The sequence below is a fragment of the Salmo trutta genome, chromosome 23 (assembly GCF_901001165.1).
Source record: "Salmo trutta chromosome 23, fSalTru1.1, whole genome shotgun sequence".
NCBI classification, from domain to species: Eukaryota; Metazoa; Chordata; class Actinopteri; order Salmoniformes; family Salmonidae; genus Salmo; species Salmo trutta.
The window spans coordinates 3719810-3744437 of NC_042979.1; the positions used below are offsets into that span (position 1 = coordinate 3719810).

General features: G+C 40.8%; 1 protein-coding gene across 1 annotated transcript; it reads right to left on the reverse strand.

Moving 5' to 3' along the window:
* Positions 1–863: 863 nt before the first annotated feature.
* rad23b (RAD23 homolog B, nucleotide excision repair protein) lies at positions 864–23261 on the reverse strand. The gene is made up of 10 exons (XM_029708526.1): positions 23066–23261; positions 22034–22115; positions 21629–21708; positions 10882–11072; positions 10118–10173; positions 9728–9855; positions 7345–7483; positions 6845–6972; positions 5819–5995; positions 864–1726 (listed from the first exon to the last, which is right to left on the reverse strand). Exons 1-10 carry the CDS (start codon positions 23129–23131, stop codon positions 1613–1615), a joined length of 1161 nt encoding a protein of 386 aa, XP_029564386.1. The 5' UTR covers positions 23132–23261; the 3' UTR covers positions 864–1612.
* Positions 23262–24628: the final 1367 nt, after the last annotated feature.

Consider the following 24628-nt stretch of genomic DNA (forward strand, 5'->3'; position numbering starts at 1 on the left):
ATAAACTGCATGCTTTCCCGAGTGGTAGTGGGAGGACCAACAAATTTGACCGATAAAATGATCCCGCTTTGTCTAGCATATTTTGTCAACATTTTTACTTTACTTGAATAAAAAGGTTGGATGGAAACCTGGTTGACAAATGTTCAACTGACATTTAGGGTCTGTTTCTCAATGAGTGGAGACAAGGAGAGAACTACTAATTTACGGGCAATAAATAAAACATCTCAAACAAGCAAGACAAAATACTAGATAATTGTCATAAAGCTAGTTTCAGAAATGTAAATTAAAAACTTAGACACAGATGCACAATGATGACAAACTCCACACTTTCCCATAATGTACAAAATGTTAGTCAAATCAGTGATTTGAATTTAAAATAAAAATGGAAAACTTGAATAGGTTCTTATTTAGAAGGAATATAAAATGTTACAATAGTGAAGTTGGAATTTTAGCTTCCTTCTTGAATTGACTGGCTTTAAATCGAACTCAACCCTGATGTTGAACACCTCAGTGGTTTGAAAGAAACTTTCAAAACGTATGTTGCCCCCTGCTGGTCTCAGTAGTCTGCTTGAGAAGGTGGGGGGGGTGTATTGTACAAATTGTGTATAAGTCATTGGCATATGGGTGCATCTCAATAATCTAAAATGGCGTCCTTTTGTAGATATTTTCAGATGACTGCATACCAATTGAAGGAATAAATATTTATATCGTGTGGAAGACTAGTAGAGACACCGACACAAATGCATCTTCAAATAAGAGCAACAATATTATTTTCCTAGTGTTATTCATGGAATCAACTGTCAAAAGAGCTGCTTACACCTGCCCTCTTTAAAAGACTAAACAAAATAGATCGGGCAGCATTACTCTGTTGAAACGTTTTATTTCTCTGTAAAAATGACAGTAAATCAAGTTGATAGTAACTGTAAACAAGGCTACTATGAGCTACGGAAGTCATATACATGCCTTTAGATGTCTGAAAGAACTAGGATACTTTGCTATTTTCAGGCTGCATGAAACATCGGTACTTCCCATATTTGTACAGTTGCCTTTTTTAATCTGCTGTAGCTCATGCAATTCGCTTTAATTTGTTGGAAGTTTAGCAAAAAAATATGAAAATGGCAAAATAACAATGTTGCTCGTTTAAAAGTGTAATTTAAAACTGCAGTTTTTATTATGTACTGGGATCCCTATACTGGTCAATTGAGACAAAGAAAAACAATATCAAACAAGAACAATGATGTATAGGAATATACAATAACAAAATGGCCCAATCACATACTCGTATAACTACTCCTCTTATAACTACATTCTGCGATCAACCTTTTAAACCAGTATTCATTTCCTTATGAGAAACAATCATGTTGGTCTTTAGCCAAATAAAAAAATAAAACAAACAGGTAGCACAAGTGATATCTGATGAACCAAGTAGCTTTTACTCAATTAAGGTGATCAGAGTAACAGCATTTATTTAAAAAAAAATATGTATCATGTATTTGTAGTAAAATTTGGGAAAATGCGAAGGCCGTGTTTTATTTATGCTTATCCAATATTGATCAATCAAAAAGTAGAGAAAAAAAAAATAAGGACCGAAATTACTATCATGGCTCCCTTTTTAGTCGTCGTCAAAATTCTGTTGTAAAAGGAAGTTAGCGGCCAAGTTCTCATTCTTCTCACAGGCAAAGTAGGCCTGTATAACAAGTCCTTCAGGGAATCCTAGGGCTTTTAGCTGTAAGACAAAACAGACAAAGTCAATATTGAAATTACATAAACAACATTCCTGAATAGAGATGACAGGATTGATATTACATTTCTATTCCCATAAATAGGCATTTATTCAAGTCATAAACATGTATCTTCAGTTGAAAACAATGCAGTCTGAAATCAACACGTCGCTAAACCCTTTACACTAGTGAGAATTGGCCAATATGGGTAGGGATAAATTGAAATATTTTTTTAAGAAATATGAAATACATATGCACAAGCATAGTAGCAATTGAAAGGAAACAGACTTTCTCTAAAAAAAGTAGAAATGTCATGTTTTAGGTCATTAAAATGTACTGCGACTGGATAATCCCTGTCGTTTCGCCTGATTGAACTTTTATGTTCACTAATTCTCTGTTTGAGAGAGCGGGAGGTCTTACCGACATAGCAGAGCCCACATGGACATTTAATAATGTAAATAACATGGGTGGTGGTACACGTAATGATATCATTTCTTTGAAACCGTTTTCCTGTGTGGGGTCACATTAGATGTGGAGAGTCTATATACCAGCATTCCCCATGTGGGGGGGCTGCCAGCACTAGCACACTATTGGGGAGACAGAGAAACTAATGAATATCCACCAACAAACTTTATTCTAGAGCTGGCAGAATATGTTTTGAAGTATAACTATTTTAGGTTTGATGATCAATACTACCTCCAAACGAATGGAACGTCGATGGGCTCCACATTCGCTCCGAGCTATGCTAACCTTTATGTGGGTCTATTTGAAGAACGTTTTGTCAATAATGAAAACCCATTTTTGAATAAAATCCTGAAGTGGTATCGATATATTGACGACATTATTTGCATATGGGAAGAAACTGAACAAGAGCTGTCATATTTTCTGGCACTACTCAATGACATTGACCCCAATCTCAAATTCACAATTGAATGTGACAACGCGTTCATTACCTCGATATGTGGATTGAGAAATCAAATGGAACCCTGTTTACAACTCTGTATAGAAAAGAAACGGACAGAAAAAAACTCTATTACAGGGGGACAGCTTCCATCCTGAGCCATTAAAAAGAGGACTTCCAAGAAGCCAATTTTTCAGACTGCGCCATATATGCCACTCCACAGAGGATTATCTAGAAAAAGCAGCGGAGATGCGCATTAGGCATCTAAGAAGAGGCTATTCGCCACAATGTGTGGATGAAGCTCTTAATTTGGCATTGGAAAAACACGAGATAAATTGTTACAAAAAAGACCCGCTAAAGAACACTAATGTTCACAACCACATATACTTTGAACTCGCGAAAAGTGGGAGATGCGGTCAAGAAACACTGACATATTTTATCATCACACCCAGCTTTGCCGGCCGAATGTAAAAATCCACCACTTATTGTGTATAGGAGAGGTCGCAATTTACGCGATAAATTGGTTCATGCCAACTGTCAGCCACAAAAGAAAATCAGCCAGGCTCTTTTACACCCTCTACCAAATGGTAGCTATAAATGCAGAGGATGCGCACAGTGCAACAATATGATGAAGTGTGAATATTTCTGCCACCCCCATACAGGAAAACGGTTTCAAAGAAATGATATCATTACGTGTTCCACCACCCATGTTATTTACATTATTAAATGTCCATGTGGGCTCTGCTATGTCGGTAAGACCTCCCGCTCGCTCAAACAGAGAATTAGTGAACATAAAAGTTCAATCAGGCGAAACGACAGGGATTATCCAGTCGCAGTACATTTTAATGACCTAAAGCATGACATTTCTACCTTTAGATTTTGTGGCATAGAGAAAGTCAAGATATCAGATGATATTGATAATACTCTGAGGAAAACAGAATGTTTTTGGATTTTCACCCTCCAGACATTATTTCCTAAAGGACTTAACGATGAAATGCCTATGTGTATGTTATGTTGTGAATTTGAACCTGAATTATGTGCCTATTTTAAGATTACTCTGATGTTTTTCGTACGATGTACCCAATGATTAATGAAAACTTGCTATGTCCTCATTGTGGTTTTATGGACGTGTTTAATGCGTCTTATTTATACACTTTTGTAGTGTTTGTGAAATGCATATTGGTTATGTTTAGTAGCAATTATTTATTTTTCCTTTGCCTCCAACCCCTTTCCATGCGTGGAACGGATGTGGGTGGGGCTAGGTCTACATAGAGGTTCTGTTTTCAGAAGGCCGATACGTAAAGCTTATTAAATATCAGTGATACTATCAAGAGCAGTGTGCGGTTTCCTTTTTCCTTCATCCTGTTTCAACTGTTGCCATGCACCTGCAAAAAGATTGCTCAGATGTGCGAGTGCCTTTTGAATTTTGTGTTACAGCCTTATACTAAAATAGATTCTTCAGTCATCCATCTAATAATACCCCAAAACCACAGTGCAATTTTTTATTATTTTTTTTTTTTAATGTTACGTTTGCAAATTTATGAATAAAAAAATTAAATCATTTAGATAAGTATTCAGACTCTTTACTCAGTACTTTGCTGAAGCACCTTTTGTAGCAATTACAGCCCTGAGTATTCTTGGTATGAAGCTACAAGCTTGGCACACCTTTGAGGAGTTTCTCCCATTCTTCCCTGCAGATCCTTTCAAGCGCTGTCAGGTTGGATGGGGAGCGTCGCTGTACAGCTATTTTCAGGTCTCTCCAGAGATGTTCGATCGGGTTCAAGTCCAGGCTATGGCTGGGCCACTCAAGGACATTCAGAGACTTACCGAAGCCATTCCTGCGTTGTGTTGGCTGTGTGCTTAGAGTTTGTTGTCCTGTTGGAAGGTGAAGCTTCGCCCCAGTCTGAGGTCCTAAGCGCTCTGGAGCAGGTTTTCATCAAGGATCTCTCTGTACCTTGCTTCGTTCATTCGATCCTGACTAGTCTCTCAGTCCCTGCCGCTGAAAAACATCCCCACAGCAGGATGCTGCCACCAACATGCTTCACCGCAGGGATGGTGCCAGGTTTCCTCCCGACGTAATCCTTGGCATTCAGGCTGAAGAATTCAATCTTGGTTTCATCGGACCAGAGAATCTTGTTTCTCATGGTGTGTCCCCTTTAGGGGCCTTTTGACAAACTCCAACCGGGCTGTCATGTGCCATTTACCTAGGAGTGGCTTCCGACTGGCCACTCTACCATAAAGGCCTGATTGGTGGAGTGCTGCAGAGATGGTTGTCTTTCTGGAAGGTTCTCCCATCTGCACAGAGGATCTCTGGAGCTCTGTCAGTGACCATTGAGTTTTGTCACCTGCCTGACCAAGGCCCTTCTCCACCGATTGCTCAGTTTGGCCAGCTTTAGGAAGAGTCTTGGTGGTTCCAAATTTCTTCCACTTAAGAATGATGGAGGCCACTGTGTTCTTGAGGACCTTCAATCCAGCAAACATTTTTTGGTACCCTTCCCCAGATCCGTGCCTTGACACAATCCTGTCTGAGCTTTACAGACAATTCCTTTGACCTCATGGTTTGGTTTTTGCTCTGACATGCACTGTCAACCATGGGACCTTATATAGACAGGTGTGTGCCTTTCCAAATCATGTCCAATCGATTGAATTTACCACAGGCGCTCCAATCAAGTTGTAGAAACTTCAAGGATGATCAATGGAAACATGATGCATCTGAGCTCAATATTGAGTCTCATAGCAAAGGGTCTGAATACTTATGCAAATAAGGTTTCCTTTTTTTCCGTTTGAATAACTATAAAGCATTTTCTAAAAACCTGTTTTCCCTTTGTCATTATGGGGTAGTGTGTAGATTGAGGGAAAACATTTTATTTAATCAATTTTAGAATAAGGCTGTATAACATAACAAAATGTGGAAAAACAGAAGGGGTATGAAAACTTTCCGAATGCACTGTATACAGTGTATGTGACGTAGTACACCATTTTTGGTGACCACTTTTGGCGCTACTTTCAGAACTATTGGCTAAAAAGAATACAAAAGTACCGGAGAATCTCTATGTTTACTCGATTTATTTGACAAAATTTTTTTTTTAAATAAATCAGCATTTTTGTAAATGTGCCTGATTTAGCTAACTAGCGAATTTTCAACTAGCCACTTATCAACAGTCATCTTGGCTTGTGAGATTCCCTCCTTTCTTACCCTCTCAATGGCCTCCTTCTCCTGGGGTGTGACCTGAATATAGTTCATGCCACTTCCAGCCTCCCCACCGACCCCCACTCCAACACCTCCTCCACCACCTACTCCTCCTCCCTGACCACCCTCCTGGGCTGGCTCATTCAGCATCTGGATGAACTGCTCTTGGTGGCTGCTGATTTGCTGAAAGGGAAACAGACAAACAGGATTGTGTTCATTAGGGCACACTATAGAAAAACGGTTCACAATGGAAAACAGGCCTTTCTTATTAGACCAATTCCAAGTAGTCCCTTCTCGCTTTACTCAGTTTTCTTCCGTTTGGTACATAATGAACACAACCATGGAGAGAGAGTGATCAGGGGTTTGTTCAGGAAAGAGCAACATTTGACTCAACGTTCAGATAGAAATGCATTGTACAGATCAGGTAACTGTCATATGAGCCAACTGTTAGTCACAGTTCTACACATGACATTTCTACCAGCAACACTGAGTGCAGCCCCTCTACAAATTAATCTGATGTTTTAGATTTGGTCAACGCACCAGTCCAGGCCAGTGGTTCCAAGAACCTTTGATACCTTCAACATTTCACATCGTTGAACAAATCCCAGGTAATTACAGCTGACCAGAGGTTGGTTTGAGGCTGAACACATTCTGCTTCCCAAATGGCACCTTATTACCTTTATAGTGCATTACTTTTGACCAGAGTTCACATAGGGCTCTAGTCAACAGTAGTGCACTATAAAGAGAATAGGGTACCATTTGGGACACAAACCAGTATCACAGCAGGGGTCTGCTGCTATGCCTTCAGGCTCTGATCTCATCCCTTCAATATACATGAGAGACCTGGGGAGCTAAATGACACAGACAAATGTATCCGGCAGAAGGACTAGAATTCCATCAATTTCACTGCTCATTGTAGCCAGTTCAACGACAAAATCATGGAATAATTGTCTATCATCAAGAGGCCAGAGATTCGGGAGTATATCGAAGAGACTGTAAATCGAGGTGTTTGTGTGAGTGTGTTGTCCATACTTGCAGAAGCTGGGGGTTCTCCCTCCCTATCTGCTGTAGTAAGGCAGGGAGCAGAGAGGGGTTCTGCTGGATGATCTGTCTCATCTGGAGGAACTGGGGCTGGTTAACCAGGAACCCCAGAGGGTTGGCTGGAAACACAGGAGTGGGAGAGAGGGGATAGGTGGTCACACCATAGAAGGACAATGGCACTGTTCTATTTCCAATCCACACAGTTCTATGTTCCATTTCCATGTTCTATTTCTACAGGTCCATTTTGTATGTTCTTTGTTCACAAAGTTCTACATTCCTCTTCCACACAGCAGCACACCAGTGTTCTAAACACCAGTGTGCCAAACCGTTTATGGCATAGAACAATTGATACAGTACAGCACATAGGGCATCTTTATTATTCAAAGGAAAAGACTAGAAAGCCGTCAAATGCTTTTTCTGTGTCCACTGCATACAGAAGTGTTGTTACACATGTGCATGCATAGAGTGGAGAAGCAGGCACACACACACACCTCCTGTTGCAGCGCTGGCTAGGGAGCCTGTGCTGGCTGGGGTGGTCATACTGCCTGTGTTCAGAACTGGAGTTCCTCCACCCACAGGAGGCACCACTGGGTCAGCACTCGCATGGCCCTCCTCCCCAGCTGGGATCCCCTGAAGAACAACCACAGGAGATACAACATTAGAGCTGCCAGACAGGGTGGAAGAATCTAGCTCCATCATCCCAGCTCTAAGGAACACATGGATGAAAAACGTCAGAGCACAAAAAAAAAAGGGGATATTTTGAGTCAATGATCACATTAACATGCACACCAATATACCGTTATTATTCGGGATACTCAAGTATTATGCATTTGAGTTGACATACATCATATCCCGTTTACAATAACTAAAAAAATCTTGTATCCCGGTTATGAGAAACCCGGAAAAGACACACAGATCTGTGGCATGTAAACATCTTATCCCGTTTACTGTTTTTTTGCAGTGTGAGCAGGCTCAGTTTTGTATATCATTGGTGTTGTGTGATGTTCTCATCTGATTCTCAAACAAATCATTTAAAAAAAGTAGGCTACATGCGCAGTTCGATCCACCATAACGTATTTTGCTGATACTGCGAACAGGACCGTATAGCCTACTGGCTACTTTCAACCCAAATTTAGACAACTTCCTGCTTATAATGTCTGACACTTTGTAGGGCCGCATTATTATTTCTGACATTTGGTTGGCCATGTGTTTGTCAACTAGCCAATCGTTAGATACATGCAGCTTCAGTTCTGTCATAAATTGTTGCCCCAGAAGACTAAATAAAGTAGTGCTCACCAGAATAATGTCTTTCATTGACAGAATTAATTCATTAGTAATCTAGTTAAACACTGCTGAATGTTTTTTAGGGACCAGGGAATAAATGCAATAACTCCAAAACAGTGGAGAGATTTGGACATTTTGCACAGGACCAGAGTTATCAGTTTGACCGATTTTAAGGAAATGAAAAGCTGAGAAAACAATGAAACACGTTTCTGATAAGACTTCAGTTCGTCTGGGTACATATTTTATGTGGTTCTTACCGTCTGCTTGCACAAGTGACAAAGACAACATTACAGTAGCATTCACGGGGAGACATGCTGGGAAAAATATATTTAAAAAAAAAATACTGAAATATCACATTTGCATAAGTATTCAGATCCTTTACGCAGTACTTTGTTGAAGCACCTTTGGCAGCCTCGAGTCTTCTAGGGTATGACGCTACAAGCTTGGCACACCTGTATTTGGGGAGTTTCTCCCATTCTTCTCTGCAGATCCTTTCAAGCTCTGTCAGGTTGGATGGGGAGCGTCGCCGCACAGCTATTTTCAGGGGTCTCCAGTTGGAAGGTGAACCGTCGCCGCCAGTCTGAGGTCCTGAGCACTGCGGAGCAGGTTCTCTCAAGGATCTCTGTACTTTTCTCCGGCAATCTTTCCTTCGATCCTGACTAGTCTCCCAGTCCCTACAGCTGAAAAACATCCCCACGGCATGATGCTGCCACCACCATGCTTCACCATAGGGATAGTGCCAGGTTTCCTCCAGATGTGACGCATGGCATTCAGGCCAAAGAATGGTCTGAGAGTCCTTTATGGGCTTGCCGCCAGCTCTAAGAAGAGTCTTGGTGGTCCCAAACTTCTTTCATTTAAGAATGATGGAGGCCACTCTGTTCTTTGGGTCCGTCAATACTACAGACATTTTTTGGTACACTTCCCCAGATCTGACACAATCCTGTCTCGGAGCTCTACGGACAATTCCTTCGACCTCACAGTTTTTGCTCTGACATGCACGGTCAAGTGTGGGACCTTAAACCTTGAGCTCAATTTCGAGTCTCATAGCAAAGGGTCTAAATACTTAAAAAAAAAAATAATAATAAGCAAAACAGCCCTATTCTTAAATGGATTAATTAAAAATAAACACATCTAAAAACCTGCTTTCGCTTTGTCATTATGGGGTATTGTGTTTAGATTAAGATTTTTTATTTATTCAATCCATTTAAGAATAAGGCTGTAACTTAAAATGCGGAAAAAGTGAAGGGGTCTGAATACTTTCTGAATGCACTGTATATTACGCTACATAAGGTTATAGCCCTACAGTCAGTGTCCATATTTCAGTTACTAGTCCACTTAACCCATATTAACTTAAAATTATGAATATTCTGTTTATTAATGGATACAGGGATACTCGTGAGTGGGGTATCAAAAGGTGCATGTAAACAGCTTATCCGAACAATACCTTAAGCGGAATATGAGCTACTATCCGGAATACTGTGCGCATGAAAACGTGGTCACTGTCATATTATATCACTTTTAGACTAAACCACTCAGAAAAAAAAAAGGGATGTCAGACTGGAGAAGTGGATGGTGATGGGAGGTACTTACTGTAAGCAGGTACTCCACAGCTCTGTCTGGGTTGTTGAAGCTGGCTCGGAGTGATGCCACCACCTGCTCCCTCTCATAGCCCATCAGCATCATCTCGGTCACCATGTTCTCATATGATTGGCCTGTCACTGAGGAGCAGGAAGAACAACCAATCAGATGCCATTTTGATCCGGGAGACTCTTGAAAACTTCAGATGACATTCACTAGGATAAACATAGCCTAATGAAAACAGATTGAGAGAGATACAAAAGTGAAAGAAATAGCCCTATATATTTCTATAGGGAAGACAATATTAAGACATGGCTATAGACCTAACTACAAAAGAGAATGTATGCTTTCAGATTATAATCAATTCACAACATTGGGTTAACTCATATCAGGACCATTTACCTAGAGCTGAAGTTGCCTCCTCGAACATGTTCACATTGGCCAAGAGACCAGACGAACTGAAAGATAAGGAATAGAAAGCTGATGAGTACTGTTCCATTTTACCATGATCTGTTCTCAGAAAATACAACCATTAGGAGATATTAATTATACTATAACCGACACTAGCAGGTAGTGCACTATAGGCAATAGGCTCTGGTCAAACAGTGAACTATATAGGGAACAAGACCAGGGCCTGTGAACAAAACATTAGGGACACCTTCCCAAGATTCACTTGCACCCCCTTTTGTCCTCAGAACAGCCTCAATTTGTCTGGGCAAGGTGTCGAAAGCGATCCACAGGGACGCTGTTGATTCAAATGCTTCCCACAATTGTGTCAAGTTGGCTGGATGTCTTTTGTTGGTGGACCATTCTTGACACAGAAAATTGAGCATGAAAAACCCAGCTGCGTTGCAGTTCTTGACACATTCAAACGCCAGGCACTTACTCCCGTTCAAAGGCACTTCAATCTTTTGTCTTGCCTATTCACCCTCAATGGCACACATGCATAATCCATGTCTCAATTGAGTCAATGCTTAAAAATTATTATTTAACATGTCTCCTCCCCTTGATTTACACTGATTCAAGTAGATTTAACCAGTGACATCAATATGGGATCATTGCTTTCACCTGGACAGTCTCATGGAAACAGTTCATTAGTTTTGTACACTCAGTGTATATGGATAGGTTTGCAATTTGAGAGTCATTGACTGCCGACCCAGCCCTACCTGGTTGGAGTTGATGCTGGGGCTGAGGTGTTGGAGGGCCTCTCCTCAGCTGGTTTGTCCTCTGGTTTGCCCCCCTCAGGTGGGTTATCTGAGCCTGACAAGGCAGCAGCGGGTACTGTGGGGACTGTAGTGCTGGAGGTGGTGGTCGTGGTAGCACCGGAAGGCTGGGCAGCTGCTGGGGCTACTTTAGGCTACATAGAGAATAAGGGAATGTCCAGTGCTCAAGGTTGTGCTTAACAGCATATTTTATTTAAAACATAGGCCTATAGGTGATACAGTACAAATTATTTTAGCAACATGGCTTGTCAGGTAAGAAGCATGTGATCTGATTTAGGCTATACACAATACCGATTGGCAGTAATAATTACCATTTTAGGCCACTATCACTTTGTGAGGTAGCAAAAAAATAGCAAGCCATCTTAAAAAGGCAATTCCACCACTTTAACTAATGAAAATTATCTCCAGCACAATACCAGTCTACATGTGAAAACGGCACATTTCTACATTGTGGAAAAATAAAGTTAGAAAGTTCTACCCAATGACATATCAAAAGGTAAAACAGATTTGCGCGGTGAAGTGGGGAGCAAGAAAATATGAAATACCCTCCGGCTAGAAACGCGTTGTAGGTTTTGAAAAATCACAGTTTAAAACTTTTATCCTACCCTGTGATATCACAGAGAAAAGATTTTTAGGACCTTTTGTTAATATCTTTTTAACCACAGATCATAGAAATGCTCCGTTTTCACATTTGTAGACACTAGTTTGGTGCGGAGATGAATACGAGGCTGAAAAGTGGCAGAATTGCCCCTTAACTCCCAGGCTGCTCATTTTGATAAGTAGCATTTTTCCATCTGAAGATTTAAAAGAACAGGTTGCACAATATATTTCCACAAATCTAACATCGTGGATTGATGATAATCAAAACCAGTTTAAGTTATTTATGCAAATGTTGATTTGAAAAAAAAGTTGCGAAAATACACGTATCAAAAAGTAATATACCAACAATACATTGGGGCTTTGACATTCAGAGAGGAACGGCCTGGTGGTGGCGGCAACGCATTGTTAACCGGCATACATGTTTGGTCAAGAGGGGAAGAAAGTCTTACTGGGTCAGGGGAACCCCTCGTGCTTCAGTCATATGCGGGCCTCACTTTGTCCCGAACGATTACACTGGCTACCAACAGTGGAAGAGTGTATTCGCCATGAAGCTGAAACCGGTTCTGTGCCCAGTCAATGTAGGCTCCAAGTCCACTGACACCATCAGTGTTACAGCGACATGGCGGGTGGCTTCGGTGATGGATGTGAATCGGCTAAGAAGGTACTAAAGGGCCCAAAGAGTTGTCATGTTATGTTGTTGGTAGATGATAAAAAAAAACAAAGCCAGCTATCTAAATGCACCAGGCCATGCAAAACAAACTGGCCCACTCACACAGATCTGGCATGGTGTTTGGGGATGGAATACACTAGCTACAATAACTCAAATCAACAGAATACTACATGTTTTGCAGAAATGAATGGTGTAATATCATAATCGGATGTCATTGTTAATTTTAAAGGTCCTAATTTTTGCTGAACTGCCTGATCTTTATTGGCCGATACAACTTGCAGGATATCAATGGTAGCCAATGTTCCCTACATTATCTTCCTCACTGAGCAGATTTCAGGTCTGCTGAGCACAAACTGGAACACTGAAAATTGTAACTTCCAGCACACGTTTACTGTGAACACCGAGGCAGTACTCGCTTTAAGTTAGTAGCCTACTTAAAACTGTGGCTATTTGATCATAATGTAGGCCTCCTAGAGTTGCATATAATCCAAAAAATCTAAAATCTAGAAAATGCATCACATAACATTCCAACATGGAAATAGCTGTTATCGTTCAGCCTACAGTAGCAGCCAGTGTGGTGTTCAATGTAGGCCTACATTCCATTACTTTTTTAAAAAACATGCAGGGATTGACAACCTGTTTATCCACTTGTCCTTCAGACAAGGTGACTGAAAATGCCTATTGACTACTTAGCTTATTCAAGCCCGTCTCAAAATACACTGCCCCTTTAAGACAAAAATAAAAACTACCCGACTCGCTTTCAAAAATGAACACGTTTTGTGCTCGTCGGAAGCAATCGCTCCCACATTGTTGACTACAAATGATCTATAACTTGGCTAATAACTAACTAATTAGCGAAGGATATGAACAAATGTAAAATGTGCACATTGCTACATATAACTCTCGCTTTGATCTCAAAACAAGAGCATCTACTCACGACCGCTCATGCTGTAAAAAAGCAATCCAGTTCAAAGTGAATGGCACAGATCCATATATGGCAATGGTGTATTTGCATATACAGTGCCAGTCAAATGTTGACAGCTACTCATTCGTTTCTTTATTTTTACTATTTTCTACATTGTAGAACATTGAAGACATCAAACCTATGAAATAAGTTATTTTTATTTTATTTTTTAAGTGTTAAAATCTAAATATATTTTATATTTGAGATTCTTCAAAGTAGCCACCCGTTGCCTTGATGACAGCTTTGCACACTTTTTGCATTCACTCAACCAGGTTCACCTGGAATGCTTTTCCAAAAATCTTGAAGGAGTTCCCACAAATGCTGAGCACTTGTTGGTTGCTTTTCCTTCAATCTGTGGTCCAACTCATCCCAAACCATCTCAATTGGATAGAAGTCAGGTGATCTGATGCAGCACTCCAAATCTTGGTCAAATAGCCCTTACACAGCCTAGAGGTGTGTTGGGTCATTGTCCTGTTGAAAAACAAATGATAGTGGGACTAAGCGCAAACCTGATGGGATGGCGCGTCGCTGCAGAATGCTGTGGTAGCCATGCTGATTAAGTGTGCCTTGAATTCAAAATAAATCACAGGGTCACCAGCAAAGCACCCATACACCTCCTCCTCCATGCTTCACGGTGGGAACCACACGGAGATCATCCGTTCACCTACTCTGCGTCTCAAAGATACGGCGGTTGGAACCCAAAATCTCAAATTTGGACTCATCAGACCAAATGACAGATTTCCATCAGCCTAATATCCATTGCTTGTTTCTTTGCCCAAGCAAGTCTCTTCTTATTGGTGTCCTCCTGTAGTGTTTTTTTTGCAGCAATTCAACCATGAAGGCCTGATTCACGCAGTCTACTCTGAACAGTTGATGTTGAGATGTGTCTGTTACTTGAACTCTGTGAAGCATTTATTTGGCTGGAATCCGAGGTGCAGTTAACAAATGAACTTATCCTTTGCAGCAGAGGTAACTCTGGGTCTTCCTTTCCTGTGGCGGTCCTCATGAGAGCCAGTTATCATAGCGCTTGATGGTTTTTGCAACTGCTCTTGAAGAAACTTTCAAAGTGCTTGACATTTTTGTTATTAACTGACCACGTCTTAAAAGAATGATACTATCATTTCTCTTTGCTTATTTGAGCTGTTCTTGCCATAATATGGACTTGGTCTTTTACCAAATAGGGCCATCTTCTGTACACCACCCTTACCTTGTCGCAATACAACTGATTTGCTCAAACGCATTAAAAAGGAAAGAAAATCCACAAATTAAGGGACACCTGTCAATTGAAATACATTCCAGGTGACTACTTCATGAAGCTGGTTGAGACAATGCCAAGAGTGTGCAAAGCTCATCAAGGCAAAGGCTGGTTACTTTGAAGAATCTCAAATATATTTTGATTTGTTGAACACTTTTTTGGTAATTACATGATTCCATGTGTGTTATTTCATAGTTTTGATGTCTTCACTATTATTCTACAGTGTAGAAAATACAACAACAAAAAACTTAAGAGTAGGTGTGTCCAAACTTTTGACTGGTAGTGTAGGCCTACTGCAGCGCTGATTGGTTATGGTGCACTGGTCTGTGTAGAGTACGGGCTTGATTGGTGCCTGTCAATGCAATAGAATCCTACTCCGATGCGGTCTGCCTACAACAAAATCTCTTGCATAGTTAGTCTGCAAAACTAAGTCTTGCATAGTTTGTTTTGTTACGTTGCATTGAAAGTAGCTAATATTATGTTGATTCGATCACAATTCCCACAGTAAAGAGAAACGTTGATAGGTTTTAAAAACGGGGATAACTCTAGTTCAAGTTTAATCTCGTGCAGGCTGATATTTCTTCTGCGTGGCAGTCCCGGGGATGGAACATTAATGGTAGCCAATGTTTGTTAGCCATTATCTGAATTTACTGCTGCTATTAGTAGCACTCAGGTTAGCATGTGGCTAGCTAGAACTATCATCTGCCAAAAGAGTTTGTCAGTTTGGTTACAGACATTCAATGTCTACGATGCTAAAGGTTTATCTTGATTTTGAGTAACAGCGCGAGAAATGCTTGTGCTGAACTGCTAATAAGTGCTGTGTTTCAAGGCTACTAGCGGTTAGATGGTAGGAGTCAGGGTAGGTGAGCGGAGTGAGAAGAACGTGCCCAATTTGACTGGAGCGCCTAGCGAGACTTCCAAAGGCCTTCTCGACCGCTCAAATAGCAGTCACTTCATGAGCTCAGGGCATGCTAAGCCCAGTATGCATTTGTAGTTTATTTTCATAAAGAAACTGAAAACACATAGGTGCAAAAATGATGATGACTTAAAAGATGAAGACCAAGAGCGGGAGTGCAGTGACGTAACGTCCACAACTAAAGAATCATTGTGGAATCTGAAAAGGCCAGTCACCTGAAAGCCTGATGGTCTACCTACATGCACATGCTAAAAGAAAGGTAGATAATTGTCAATGTAGCGCATATTCCAACTTAAGGGGTTTTCCATTTTGATTGGGTTATTTTGCCTAAAAACCTTTAAGACTATGAAATAAATAAGAGGTCGACCGATTATGATTTTTCAACGCCGATACAGATTATTGGAGGGCCCAAAAAAAAGCCGATGCCGATTAATCGGCCGATTATTATTTTCCCCCCATATACACACACACACACACACACACACAGCTCTGAAGTGACAACGATACTGAAGAGTCTGCTTAGGAGACAAATACTCTCAACTGTTTGAATAATAAAAAGAGTTTAAGTTACCTGTGATGAATGCTGAAAACAAAAACTGTAATTTCTATATGCAGGAAATCCTATTTTAATAATGGGCATGGTAAGAATTGACTACCAAGTAGTCACAATTCCCATGACACCTTCTAGCAAAATCTGAAAAGCGGTTCCTTCATTTATTCCATAGGATATTTTTAGATTAACTTAAAATAAGGTCTGTGTTTGGTTTAGGCTTACACCACCTTGCCAATTTTATAACTGTGTAGATATCCATAGGATATAACTCTGATCAATATAAGCGAATATAATTTTTTTTGTAGAGTGGATTTCTGAAAATATGTTGACAAACGTTACCTAGTGAGATTTACACGGTTATCAAAACTCCGAGGCGGTTTAAGCACAAAACACAGACCTTATTTGAAGTAGATCAAGACATTCTCTATGGAAGACATGAACGGTAAAATAACGAAGGAAGCCCTTTCAAGTTCAGCCGCAAGTTATTACAGGAATTATGACGCGTCGACTATTTCTCTCTAAACCATATATCTTTGACTATTACGAGCCTGCTGCTGCCTACCACCGCTCAGGCAGACTGCTCTATCAAATATCAAATCATAGACTTAAACTATAATATAATAAACCTTAGGTCATTAATATGGTGAAATCCGGAAACTCTCTCGAAAACATTATTCTTTCAGTGACATACGGAACCGTTGCGTATTTTATCTAACGGGTGGCATCCATAAGTCTAAATATTCCTGTTACATCGCACAACCTACAATGTTATTTCATAGTTCCGTAAAATTCTGGCAAATTAGTTCGCAACGAGACAGATTCTGTATACCCTGATTCTGCGTGCAACGAACGCAAGAGAACTGACAATTTCACCTGGTTAATATTGCCTGCTAACCTGGATTTCTTTTAGCTAAATATGCAGGTTTAAAAATATATACTTCTGTGTATTGATTTTAAGAAAGGCATTGATGTTTATGGTTAGGTACAGTCATGCAACGATTGTGCTTTTTTTCCGCAAATGCGCTTTTGTTAAATCATCCCCGTTTGGCGAAGTCTGCCGTCTTTGTTAGGAAGAAATAGTCTTCACAGTTCGCAACAAGCCAGGCGGCCCAAACTGCTGCATATAACCTGACTCTGATTGCAAGAGAAGTGGCACATTTTCCCTAGTTAAAAGAAATTCATGTTAGCAGGCATTATTAACTAAATATGCAGGTTTAAAAATATATACTTGTGTATTGATTTTAAGAAAGACATTGATGTTTATGGTTAGGTACACGTCGGAGCAAAGACAGTCCTTTTTCGCGAATGCGCACCACATCGATTATATGCAAAGCAGGACAGGCTAGATAAACTAGTAATATCAACCATGTGTAGTTAACTAGTGTTTATGATTGATTGTTTTTTTATAAGATAAGTTTAATGCTAGCTAGCAACTTACCGTGGCAACGTAAAGCAGGTGGTTAGAGCGTTGGGCTAGTTAACGTAAGGTTGCATCCCCAAGCTGACAAGGTAAAAATCTGTCGTTCTGCCCCTGAACAAGGCAGTTAACCCACCGTTCCTAGGCCGTCATTGAAAATAAGAATGTGTTCTTAACTGACTTGCCAATAATTAAAAATAAATATTCTGAAAATCGGTGGCCAAAAATACCGATTGTTATGAAAACTTGAAATCGGCCCTAATTAAAATCGGCCATTCCGATTAATCGGCCGACCTCTTAAATAAATCTATAGGTAAATAATAAAATGCATCCCTGCCCTGAGTGACCAAAAGTGTGTTTAGCATCCCCTGTGGCTCTGCAAGCGAGGAGAGGATATTCTCCGCTGCTGGCACCATCACATGAGCCTGAAGCCATAGACTGGCCAAACTTATGTTTCTAAAAATGAATTCAAAAAGGCACTGTAGACTGAGCCTAATGCAGAGATACAGTGATGAGAACCTGAGGCTCATTGTCATGCCATTCATCCACCGCAATCACCTCATGGTTCAGCATGATAATGCACAACCCCATGTAGCAAGGACCTGTACACAATTTCTGAATGCAGAAAATGTCCCAGTTCCATGGCCTGCATACTTAGACATGTCACCCATTGAGCATGTTTGTGATGCTCTGGATGAGCATGTACGACAGCGTGTTCCAGTTCCCGCCAATATCCCGAAACTTCGCACAGCCATTGAAGAGGAGTGAGACAACATTTCACAGGCCACAATCAACAGCCTGATCAACTCGATGTGAAGGAGATGTGTCACACTGCATGAGGCAAATATGGTGGTCACCCCAGACACTGACTGGTTTTCTGATCCACGCCCCTACCTTTAAGGTATACAGTGCCTTCAGAATGTTTTCAGACTCCTTGACTTTTCCCACATTTTGTTACGTTACAGCTTTATTCTACAATTGATTTAAAAAAATTAAAAGTTCCCTCATCTATCTATCTAGCTACACACAGTACCCCATAATGACAAAGCAAAAACAGGTTGACATTTTTGCTCATTTATAAAATCTGAAATGACATTTACAAAAGTATTCAGACCCTTTACACAGTACTTTATTGAAGCACCTTTGGTAGAAATTACAGCCTTGAGTCTTCTTGGGTATGACGGTACAAGCCTGGCACACCTGTATTTGGGGAGTTTCTCCAATTCTTCTCTGCAGATCCTCTCAAGCTCTGTCAGGTTGGATGGGGAGCGTCGCTGCACAGCCATTTTCAGGTCTCTCCAAAATGTTCTATAGGGTTCAAGTCCAGGCTCTAGCGGGGCCACTCAAGGACATTCAGAGACTTGTCCTGAAGCCACACCTGTGTTGTCTTGGCTGTGTGCTTAGGGTTGTTCTCCTGTTGGAAGGTGAACTTTTGCCCCAGTCTGAGGTCCTGAGCGCTCTGGAGCAGGTTTTCATCAAGGATCTCTGTACTTTGCTACATTCGTCTTTTCCTCGGTCCTGACTAGTCTCCCAGTCCCTGCCGCTGAAAAACATCCCACAGCATGATGCTGCCACCACCATGCTTCACCGTAGGGATGGTGCCAGTTTCCTCCAGACATGACGCTTGGCATTTAGGCAAAAGAGTTCAATCTTGGTTTTATCAGACCAGATAATCTAATTTCTCATGGTCTGAGAATCCTTTAGGTGCCTTTTGGCCAACTCCAAGCGGGCTGTTGTGCCTTTTACAGAGTAGTGGCTTCCGACTGGCCACTACCACAAAGGCCTGATGGGTGGAATGCTGCAGAGATGGTTGTCCTTCTGGAAGGTTTTTCCATCTCCACAGAGGAACTCTAGAGCTCTGTCGGAGTGACCATCGGGTTATTCGTCACCTGCCTGACCAAGTCCCTTCTCCCCTGATTGCTCAGTTTGCTCAGCTCTAGGAAGAGTACTGGTGGTTCCAAACTTATCCATTTAAGAATGGAGGCCACTGGGTTCTTGGGTACCTTTAATGCTACAAAAATGTTTTGGCACCCTTCCCCAGATCTGTGCCTCGACACAATCCTGTCTCGCACCTCCACGGACAATCCCTTCGACTTCATGGCTTGTTTTTTTCTGTGACATGCACTGTCAACTGTGGGACCTTATAGACAGTTGAGTACCTTTCCAAATCAATCCCAATCAATTGAATTTACCACAGGTGGACTCCAATCAAGTTTTATAAACATCTAAAGGATGATCAATGGAAACAGGATGCACCTGAGCTCAATTTCGAGTCTCATAGCAAAGGGTCTGAATACTTATGCAAATAAGGTTTTTATTTTTAATACATTTCCTAAAAATTACATTTAAAACGTTTTTCGCTTTTTTACTATGGGGTATTGCTGAGAATTATTATTATTTTTTAAATGTATTTTAGAATAAGGCTGTAACATAACAAAATGTGGGAAAAGTAATAGGGTCCAAATACTTTCCAAAGGAACTGTATGTGACCAACAGATGCATATCTGTATTACCAGAGATGTGGAATCCATAGATTAGGGTCCAATGAATTTATTTCAATTGACTGATTTCCTTATATGAACTGTAACTCTAAAATCTTTGAAAGTGTGTCATGTTGCATTTTTGTTCAGTGTAGATACCTAGCATTAGAAGATTATTATGTCAAATCTTGGCCAGCTAGGGGAAATAATGTTGTCCTTGCTAAAGTTTTTGCTTACTGATCTGAGTCCGCAGCAATGATGGCGCTAGAAAGACAACTTTTGGTAGGCGTTGATGTCGATTGATCTCTTTCATAACTGAAAATGCAGCAAAATGTTGGTTCAACGATATTTTCTAGAGCTTTGTTGTCAAATAATGATCATGGCTATTCCGTGCCAGTACAGTAGTGTGAAGAAGCTAGCTAACTAATCAGATGGGTGGCTTTCAGACCAAAGACATCAGAAATAACATAAGGTCAAAAGGTGCATATAGTCATAGCTTATTACAACTAAATAGTAAAGCAACATTTTATACAAATGAAACAAAACGCAATCAACTAGCAAACAAGGTAGCTAGTTAAACTAGCTAGCTGCCAATGTGGCTTGAAAACAAGTCATCCATAGTAGCTATAACACTTGCATACATATTAACAACTAAATAGCAAAAGCGACATATTACTTTATATCTAGAATTATATATTATCAAGCTAACTATGCTTACTGTTTCAGCAGAAAAATATCTTGGTCGGTTTTGAATCCCTTAGCAATGGAGCTAGCCCTCTCCAGTTTGTAAGCACAAATCAGAGGTTCACTCTGATCTTGGCCTGGGCTCTTTTGTTTTCCCTTCTTTGTCTGTTGGCTCTACAAAGTTCCAGGTTACTTTGGGTTATAGGGACATGTTGTTTATCTGCCCTATATCTCCACTAGCGAAGTGTGGACAGACATCCCATTTCTCTTCAGTTTCAGAGATTCTCAATAGCTTACTCCTCCTTGTGTCGTCGTCTCCTTCTCAAAACCCATTGGTGGAGAAGGTCAGAGAGGCGGGACCTCTGGCGTTTTCATCCAATGGGTTTTGAGAAGGAGACGAGAAGATGACGCTAGGAGTACGCAATTTAGATCTTCCACCTGTCTCAGTCTGAGTCAATGAACTTGTGGCGGAAACTCGTCATTCATTACGCACAGCACTAAATCTGGTGGGAAAACCGACCTGACAGGGAAATCGAATACAAGCGTTTTCGGTAGGCTGGAGGCACAATATTGTTACTGTTGAATCACATTGGATGACCACTACCGACTTGGAGCTTTTGAACAAAGAAAATATAGAAAGATTAACATAATGCAGCTTTAAAAAGATTAAAGATTCCACTATCCCATACACCAATAAACAGGAATCTTTCAAGGCCACAACCTCTTGTCAATTAAAACTATAGACATTCAAACTGTGCAGATGGCACATATTGTAGCTCTGCGGTGAGACACTCCCTTACATGAACTGTTGCTGCACCTGTGAGCATAGGGAGCGGAGATGTAACAGATTGCAATCCACTCCACACAGTGGGATTTAATCTGCATTCTGTCTTCTTCGTGATATTGAGGTGCATGTGACAGGTCTGGGAAAATATTGCTTCAAGGTGAACACACACAAGCTACGCACGCGTCCAATGACATGGAAAGTTAATTAAGTCCATCTGCCATGATCAGTGGTTGTCACAGTGTGTGTGTATCATGTTTATGATGGATTTGAAAATAGTGAAGCCTATGTTATGTATTCAGAGGTCTCCACCCCAATGAAGGGCATGTAATTTCATGGACAAAACGCAACGTTTCTAATCCCTTACCTTTGCCACCATGACGACCACAAAGTTCTTCTCATCAATCTTATACTCCTTGAGGGCTGTGTCATCATTTAGGATTTTCCCTTCAAGTAACAAACATGAAGATATTAATTTATCAACCGACAATTCCGCAATAACCCTGACATTCTTTGCCATTGAAATTGCCAGAAACCTATCCCCGTCACCTATAAGGTTATTTCATAGTGGTGAAGAAACATTAACATGCCACATACAGAGATTAAACACTATTGCTGCAATCTGCATTCCTGTAACATAATTACATAAAAACATCGAGATGCCACAGGACAAGCCAACACAGACATGCAATTATATTGTCACAGCGCAATCCGTCCTCATCAAACTGCCAGACAAAACAGAGAGCAGGGCAATAAAAGACTGAAACCGTACCTGCATATATCAACTTCTGTCCAGCAACCGGAAAACCATCTTTTCCCTTCTCATTCTCAATTTTTTCCTTTAAGGTTTTTACCTGTAAAGAAAGAGAAGACAGACAAAAAACAAAATCATAAAGAGAACGAAGTTTACTGGTTAAATGGCTGATGATTAGGCTATAATACTAGGCAACTAACTACACAATGTCTAAAATTAAAACTGTTTATGATTGACAACTTCTCCGAATTCTTGGTCACGCCAATAGGCCACTGTCAATGACTCGGGCTGAGGAGAGGTCTCTGCACTAACGTTAGATAACGACGTTCGCTAACGTTAGCTAACGTTCGCCTCACTAATAACAATCAAATGCCAACAGTATCTAGCTAGCTACTGGCGTGTCAAAGTAGTTAAATCGCTACAGTAACGTTATATGGATAAATTATCTGGATTATCAACATTTAGCTAGGTTAGCTAATAAACTATCCAACTGCTTCATAAAACACGTGAGCAGCAGCTGTTTAGCTAGCTAGCTAACTTTAGAATACATAGCTAGTTAGCTAACGTTAGGGAGGTAGCTAACTACGCTAAACTCGAAAGTTGTCGTTTTGAATAAATATATATCGTTAAAGCACATTGTGGCTATCCATGGCAAAAGTTATTGAATTAGCCATTGCTTGGTAGCTAACAATTAGTTGGGGTTGAGAAACTTCAGACAATTAGATAGCTAACTCCAACACTTAACCAGCTAATGCTAGCATTAGTCAGCTACCGCGTACACTACCACTAACAGTTTTTGCCAACATAAAATCTCAATGGGTGTATTTGCAGTAACGAACAACCTACTTTGTTAAGTAACGTTCCTAAGCAACTTACCAACGTTAGCTAGTTACTTGACTGGGGACTTAAACATGTTGAAGTTGCTTAGCTAACGTTAGCCAGCTATGTCAAACTAGCTAAGAATGCAAGTTAGCTTAGCTTGTTAGCCAACGCAACGGTAAGTTAGACGAAGTCCTCCACCCCTTCAACAAATGCATGGTTTCAACTCACCGTCTCCTCTGCGTCTATGTCGATTTTAAATGTCTGCTGTTGGAGAGTTTTCAATGTTATCTGCATTTTGGCGGCGAGCAATTTAGCTTAGGTTTCTTAACTTGTTTCACCCCGTACTCTTTCCGAAGGTGTAGTTAGATTTGATGCTAGCTCGTCACAGGCTGCTGCTCTGGTATTATGCCGCCACCTACTGTGTGGGGTGAAAACTGGGGAACTTTAACGCAGAAAAAACACGGGGAAATAGGGAAAGGGGGGGGGAAATCGAACATACACAAAATTCTATGTACTCCTTTATTCAGATGAAAATGTATACGGGGTCTGAGGGAAGATCATATTCAGATCGTATTCCCTGCAAAATGTTGGTTGTGAAGCCCTGGAGATCCAAAAACCTTTTAGCCACATTCACAATTATATCCAGTTTCTTTGATTTCTTATTTGTTTGGCCAGTACAGTTTATCATCTGCGCAATAAAATCTACCTTCTTCATTGTCTGTATTAACAAGATGTTCTGCAGGCTGCCATTTTTTTAAACCTTTATTTAACTAGGCAAGTCAGTTAAGAACAAATTCTTATTTACAATGACGGCCTACCGGGGAACTGTGGGTTAACTGCCTTGTTCAGGGGCTGCCTTGTCAGCTCTGGGATTCAATCCAGGTATCTTTCGGTTACTGGCCCAACGCTCTAACCACTAGGCTACCTGCCGCCCAAAATTGCACTGCCTCCACATAGGAGACCTGCTGGACAGCCATGATTCTTGCTATTTCGACCTCCTTCACACTTACAGGGCCCTCCTAAACTCGGGAACGTGGTTCCCACCACAATTGCATCATCTTGTATCCACTGACTCTTCAACAACATATGTATTCCGTCTGCACACACCTGCCACGTCGGCAAACTTTTTGTAATTACGACATTGCAACGGCATGTTCAAAAAAGCTTTCACAGCGTATCTCATATACCCCAGCTTTTCATGTTTCGGGAGAAACTTCATCAAATAGCAATAACACGGGTAGGTTTTCCTTCTTCCTTCCATCCACCATAAAGTTCAAGCGACGTGCCTCCACTACTCCCGGACCTGGTACGTGGTGATTATGACATTGATCCTCAATTTCCACCGAGACGCCAGAGATGATACCTTTTGCCGGTGCGCTGCTCAGAAAGTCAAAGCTTTCCACTTCATACTCCCATAATTTCCCCAGCCACAATGTACTTTCCTTTTGTTCTTATGAAAAAATAAATCAACACCATAAGACTCCTGGTAATGCTGGCCGACTCCACCTTTCCCAATGCGTCCTCCATCTGTGTAACAGCAATTGGGTCTCCCAAAAATGCATCCTTATCGATGAATCAAACTCTTACAAGGAATGAGGCAACATAGTACTGGGCACAGATGTCATTTCAATGTCTAGTTTTGATTTACATTTGGATCAGTTGCCATATAAAGTTAATTCAACGTGACCCCCCCCCACACACACACACACACACACACACAAAGAAAAAAGTATGAAGTCACTGGATTTAGGTTAAAAATTGGGTGAAAATAAGACTCCCTTACGTTGATGA